The sequence below is a fragment of the Poecilia reticulata genome, linkage group LG13, assembly GCF_000633615.1.
Source record: "Poecilia reticulata strain Guanapo linkage group LG13, Guppy_female_1.0+MT, whole genome shotgun sequence".
Classification (NCBI taxonomy): Eukaryota; Metazoa; Chordata; class Actinopteri; order Cyprinodontiformes; family Poeciliidae; genus Poecilia; species Poecilia reticulata.
The window spans coordinates 33,264,400-33,271,051 of record NC_024343.1 but is presented as its reverse complement, the minus strand read 5'-3'; the positions used below and the strand labels follow the sequence as shown (position 1 = coordinate 33,271,051).

General features: G+C 44.5%; 1 protein-coding gene across 1 annotated transcript in view; it reads left to right on the top strand.

Annotated features, from left to right (window-relative positions):
• The first annotated feature begins 489 nt into the window (after nucleotides 1–489).
• eif4h (eukaryotic translation initiation factor 4h) overlaps nucleotides 490–6,652 on the top strand; it is an 8,277-nt gene continuing 2,114 nt past the window's right edge. The window contains exons 1-7 of the mRNA XM_017308137.1: nucleotides 490–596; nucleotides 3,241–3,434; nucleotides 4,299–4,363; nucleotides 4,461–4,557; nucleotides 5,702–5,785; nucleotides 6,051–6,200; nucleotides 6,636–6,648. Of these exons, the coding sequence (XP_017163626.1) occupies nucleotides 547–596; nucleotides 3,241–3,434; nucleotides 4,299–4,363; nucleotides 4,461–4,557; nucleotides 5,702–5,785; nucleotides 6,051–6,200; nucleotides 6,636–6,648 (653 nt within the window). The 5' untranslated portion in view covers nucleotides 490–546. The remainder of the gene's footprint in view (nucleotides 597–3,240; nucleotides 3,435–4,298; nucleotides 4,364–4,460; nucleotides 4,558–5,701; nucleotides 5,786–6,050; nucleotides 6,201–6,635; nucleotides 6,649–6,652) is intronic.

Genomic DNA, 6,652 nt, shown 5'->3' with positions numbered 1-6,652 from the left:
ATAAACAGTTTGGTGTATGTTAGTTCTGTCAAAATGCAAAAGCATATTTCTCTTGTATTGATCAACAAATTGTAGAAGTCATACTTGGGCTCCTATGCTTTATGAAATATTTCAACCAATTTATAATTGAATATTGTCACAATCTACAAATAAAGCTTGTTTTATTCAGGACATTTCAGTTTATGTGATTTACAATATGTGTGATAGGTTCATAACAACTTACACATAAAAGTAAAGCTTTACTGAGCCCAACTGAAGGTTAAGGATCTACTACATCAGACAAGAACTGTGTGTATGTGTGTGTACTTTAGTACTTCAGTACTTTAGTAAGTATTGATTCATTGTTTAATTTTATTATTTCATGTAATTTAATTTGTTTAATTCAATCCACATTAGTTCAGCGTCATTTACTGAATTGTAGGACACGTACTATACTATTTTGGTTTGGTTTAGTTTAGTTTGTTGTTTCCGGTCAGGCGCTGAGCGGGCAGCTGAACCCGCTCGGCTGTGACGTGTAGGACCTTCCTCTCCGACACAGCAGCAGTAATGGCGGACTACGATGATCGGGCCTATGGCAGCTTCGGCGGCGGCAGAGGGTGAGTCCACGTTCCGAAGCCCTAACGTACAACCGGACCGGACCGGCCTTTTCTGAATCCCGGCTCCGGACCCCAACCGCACACACTGACTGGACCGGTTCTGATAACTATCGGCTCGGAGCTCTTTGAGCCTCTGCGCTCTGTGAGCAGGCCGCGCTGGGGTGTGGGGAGGCCGGCGAGGGCGGCCGGGAAACACCGGGGATCCTGGAGCTAACCGCTTCAAAGAATGCAGTGATGTGGCGCATCTGTCACCGACCAGAACAGCATGGTTCTGATCGGTGTTTGTAACAGTGATCGGGTTCCGGTGCCGGGCGGCACCAGAGGCGCAGCAGGTGGAGGCTGAGGTGGAGCCGGGTTGCTGCTGCAGGCTGCCCGCATGGCTGCATCATGTGTCCGCAGAGGCATCCACAGGTCCCACAGTGAGCCCGAGGATCGATCGCTGCGATCAGATACCGACACCGGGCGGTTCTCGTGGTCCTGGTCGGGGATGCTGCTGGTTTCAATGGTTTTATCTGGAAACCAGTTGGTTTTCTTCAGCATGTCTGCATCTTTCATTGGACGGCTTGATGCGCCTGTAGGTTCCCATTCACTCAGATTATTCATTCAAATGCCCGTTTCAGTTACATTCAGAGCCCTGAAATCGATATTTTTATTCAAAATAAACAAACAAATTTACGTTTTTAAATATAAATAGGTGAATTTCCCAGCCTCCCAAATCCTTTGATTTATTTATATTGTTTCCCTTTTTTTGTGCTTTTACATAAACACAAAGTTTGGAAGTTTGTGCCTACGGTTTTTATTCCAGTTTGCTGGAATAAAAAATAAAAGTAGAGAAGTGCATCACTATTTAAATATGTAACATTTACAGAAAATATTCTCATTCACCTACAAAACATGAACAATAAACGTATAAATCCTTAAATCTGCCAGTTATGGAAAACTCAGCTGGAAATGTTGTAACCTGGCAACTGTCACTGGACAGTTGATCACATGATCAATACCAGTTTTATCTGTGCTGATTGGTTAGAGCGCTTTGTGATGATGTGATGCAGGAAGAGTTTTCAGGAGCGAGGTAACCTCAGGATCATATTTTACATCCTGCAGCTCTTTGATTGGACGTGGATGCTGTGGGATCTCCAGCAGCAGTCAGTTTTGCATTAAACCTGAATATGCCTCTGACTGAAGACTACTAATTTGGTTTTGCCGCTTGTCTTTAAACCTCTGCCTGGCCGCATGGTTAGAACCGGGCGGAGAGACGCTGGAGTAGGGAATCCGATGAAGGAAGGAGACGGTTTGGACTTCCTGCTCCTGTCTGCATCCATGAAGCCTCCTTTTCTTCTCCTCTGGGATTTTGGGTCGTAGTTTGGGTTTTGTTTCAGCTTTTGCGATGCCAGTCTGCTGCTCTGTTGTAAAAAAAATACCCGGTTGCCATGGCTACACATCATAACAGCTGCCTTAAAGTAAAGAAGTTGGAGCAAAAGCGTTCTGGAGGGAACCTTTGGGTCGGCCATCTTTAAACTGGTTTCCTGCAGAGACCAGTGGAGATGCCTCCAGTGCTCTAAGCTCTGCTGGCTCAGAGTTTTGTGTCAGAACTTTATGTTATTATCTTCATAGCCAAAGGACCAAACGTGTTCGTAGGAGAACCAGACTGCAGCTCAAGAACAGAGGCTCATTTTAATATTTGCTCCTATTTTTTCTCAAACGATATTTATTTATCTGACATTAACTGCTGTTTCAGTGCGTTATGATTATTATTTATATAATCAAACCTGCTGGGGATCCATGATGTCTTCGTCGCTCCGACGCATGAAACTGGTTAGCAACCGAAGTTTGTCTCCATCTTGCTGCTGTTTGTGTTTCTGGATGATGGTATTTGTTTGGTCATGTGACGCTGATGCAGCAAAGGATTATGGGATGTTTAACGGAAGCAGAAAAGCGAAGTGAGCGGTTCTGGTTGGTTCTCATGGTGACAAAAGGTTTGGGAAACATTTAATATTCATGACTGTTTATCACCACATATTTTCATATGAGTGCGTTTTTAAAATCTGTCTGGATTTTAATTATGTTTTAGTGTCTTGGAAAAAAAAAGATGCTCCATGTTTTATTTGGCAATGAAAAATAAATGGACAGTTTTATGTCATTTGCATAATTATAGGTGTTAATATTCATATTATTTCCCCGTTGAAGTGAAATAAATTTGAAAAGCATTTTACTAAAATACATTCATAATTATTTTAAATGATTTTTTGTCTATCTTTTTATTCACTTTTATATTTTTTGATTTTTCATTATTCATTTTTGTATATTTAATTTTCTTTTATTAAATGTGTTTTTATTCATTTGATGTATTTATTAAAATAGTTTTTTTGACATTTTGTGTGCGTCGCAGCAGCTTGATGGAGTTTGTTCAGCGAAACGCCTGATGAAACGGATTATTATTCCGATGAGATCAAATCTAAACGTTCCTCTCCTGAATCCTGAGTCGGTCAATTTTCCTCTTTAAGGTTTATTTCCAGGATTAAACCGGATTCGGACAGTTTGGTCCTGAAATGGTTCAGTCTGCAGAAAACTGTCAGCTTGTTCAGGAGCGCCAGGAAACGGTGGTCAGGATGTTGAGCCAGATTTTGTGCTGCGTCCCCCTCAGGCCGCGCGGCGGCGGCGGCGGCGGGCCCGGAGGCCCCCGGAAGCAGAAGGAGCTGCCCACAGAGCCGCCGTTCACGGCGTACGTGGGAAACCTGCCTTTCAACACGGTGCAGGGCGACATCGACGTCATCTTCAAAGAGCTCAGCATCCGCAGCGTGCGATTGGTCAGAGACAAAGAGACAGACAAGTTCAAAGGTGAGCGGATGTTATTGTTTTGATCCGGGAACGTTTAGGGAACGTGGAGGTTCGACTCTTCACTTCAACAGCTTAGCGATGAAGGAAAGTTTATTTTGACTAAACTCAAACATTGATCAGGTTTCTGGTCAGAACATGAATCTCAGGTTTGAATTAATTACTTAATAATGAGAATAATTGTTTTTAAATAAATAGTATGACAGTGTATTTAAACAAGTAGAATGTTTTTTAGTAAATAAAATAAAAACATATTCAAGTAAATATTTTAAAACATAAAAAAATTATATTTTTAAAAAGAAATATTTTAATTATGAAGACTAATAAACAGTTTTCTGTCAATAAAATAAATACGTAAAACAATAAATTCTAAAATATGAATAATCTGCTATATTCAGCGTGGATCATCAGCCTGGCGGGTCGCCAGGCTTTATTCTGTCCCCACTACGATAAGCATTGTTTATTTATTCCAGCTTTTTTACTGCCTGACAGTTTAAGACTTTATAGTTGATGTTCAGGTATTAATCTTCCAATAACACGAAATTATCAAGTGACATTTTAACATTTAAACATTTTTTAACTCAAAAACCTGCAGCCATCTAAACTGAGCTCAGCAGGGAAACGGTACGTTAAAATATATTCCGATAAAATACTTTCCTCAATAAATATAAATACATGTCTGAACACATTCATTACATTAACAGTTTATTTTGGAAAAAAATAAACTTTTTTCCAGAAATCAAAGCAATCAAAATTGCTTTGATTTTTAAAGCAATTCAACATTATTACTATTATAATTATCATGATGATGCCCATCAGCTCTGAAGTCGGTGAGACTCCTGACTCAGTTTGTTTTCGTCTCTTCAGGTTTTTGTTATGTTGAGTTTGATGATTTGGAATCCTTAAAAGAAGCTTTGACGTATGACGGCGCGGTGAGTATCTGCTGCCTCCAGGCTGGCCGGGGGACGATCAGGAGTTCAGCAGGTGGTGCCGTCCTGTGAGGCTAACCTGACCCTTTGACCTCTGCAGTTGCTAGGCGACAGGTCACTGAGGGTGGACATCGCGGAGGGACGAAGGCAAGAGCGAGGAGGGAGTGGCTTCGGCTTCAGGAAAGACGACGGCAGAGGTATGAGCACCGAAACACCAGCAGATGGCGCCAGGTGTTTGGAGAACCAGCAGCACCTGTTTAGGGTTTAAAGAACCCGGACGAGCCCCCAGTCAGGTCACAAACAGACGAGGGTTATGTAGAACAGGCGCAGAGGGAAACATCCAGATGACCGATCAGATGAGCTGTTAGCCGCTGGTTCAGCCAGGTGGGTTTACCTGGCTGACATGTTTCTGCTGATTCCAGCTGAGCAGGACGTGTCGCCCACGCCTCATGCCGGGCCGGGCCTGGTTCTGGTTCTGGTTCTGGTTTTCTGCGTCGTCCTGGTGTTTTAATGAGGCTGCAGCTTTGACTCATGATCCAGGACTTTATTCTCCTTCCTCTTGTCCTGAAATGTTTGCTGAAGGCTGAAGAAAGAGAAGAACAATAAATCATGCAAACGGAAACTATTGAGTTTGTTTTAATTTATCAATTGATCAGTTGATTTACTGATTTTTGCGACGAGCCTGACTCCAGCTCACCATGCTGTTCAGTAAAGCTGCAGATTTAATATTAATCTATTATTTGGCTCCATAAACAGGAAGTTAGTAAATAATGAAAAGCAGCTGATTGTAGTAACAGGGTTCGTGCTGTAGGTGGCGCACCATGACAGGAACGTTTCAGACAGGTGAATTAGTGTTTCAGCCAGCTGGCCGGCAGTGTGCAGCAGCAACGGGGCAGCCTGGAGAACCTTTGACCCACAGGAAGAACTGGATCGGAACCGGATCGGGACTGAACTGTGGGAAACAAAGGAGAACATCAGACAATAATTAATCATTACTAATAATAAATGAAGTTATGAGAGTTTAATTTATTTAGATAAAATGTTTTAGGTGTTTTTGGTTCTGAAGCTCCTCTTCCTCCATCCTCTCATCCCTCCATCCTCCCTCTCTCGCCTCCTTTCCTCTGACCAATAACAGCTTCTGTTTCTGAGCTTCACTGCTGCTGCTTCTAACGCCTCCTCTGATTGGCCGATGGGCCACTAACAAGCTCCGCCCCCTCACTAGCTGCTTCTAGAAGGAGGTGCCGACTCCTCCTCGCTGTCCTCCCTGCTCCTCTCTCCCCCTCTCCTCCTCTCCTCCTCCTCTTCTCTCCTGTCGGTGTTAAACTCCCGTGTCGTCTGCAGGACGAGGAGGTTCTCGAGGAGGCTCCCGAGGAGGAGGCGGAGGACGGGACTCGCGAGATGACTTCTACGACCAGCAAGGAGGAGGTGGGGTCAGATGATGCTGGCCAATCAGACGGCTGCTAGCTGGGCTGCTGCCAATCAGACGGCAGCGGGGTAGTTTGAGTGGCGGCTTTCTAACTGAAATCAGATCCAAGCAGCGTCAGAGCTGCTCTACTTGTCCAGCAGGTGGCAGTGAAGCTCGCGGAAGCCCCTCCCCCCCGTATTGCTTCCCATCATCCCTTTCTGTCATCTCATGTTCACGGCGCCCCTGGTGGCGCTGAGCCGACTGACCGTCCGCTCGTCTCCGCAGGTTTCAGAGACGACGACTACATGGCGGGGCGGAGTCGAGGCGGCAGCAGTCGTCCCGGCGACCGGCCGCGGGGAGGCGGAGGAGGGATGGGGCGCTTCAGAGACGGGCCGCCGCGCGGCGGAACGACAGACTTCAGGGAACCGTCTGAAGGTGGCGCCACCTGCTGCTCACTGGGCTCCCTACAGATCAGAACAGGAAATGATTATTAGCTCAAATTTAAACTTTTCTGAACGGATGATAGAATTTGAAAATCCTCCAATAACAGGAAAGTTTTCACACCCTGTGACTGTTGGAGTCTGAAATTATCTCCTGGGAACAGGAGGGAATCACCATAGCAACCAGCTGTTCAGTATCTTCTTTCAAACATCAGTTAGATCCACACGAGTATAAAATAGGAACAAAAACTCAAATAATGCCTGAACTTTGACCCCAGATCACATCACATCCCCTGATCTAACATCTAGTTAGTCCCAGCTTTAACATCAAACTGAATTCAGCCTGAGTTTGAATAACCTGTGTGTGTGTGTGTGTGTGTGTGTGTGTGTGTGTGTGTGTGTGTGTGTGTGTGTGTGTGTGTGTGTGCAGAGGAGCGTGCACAGCGG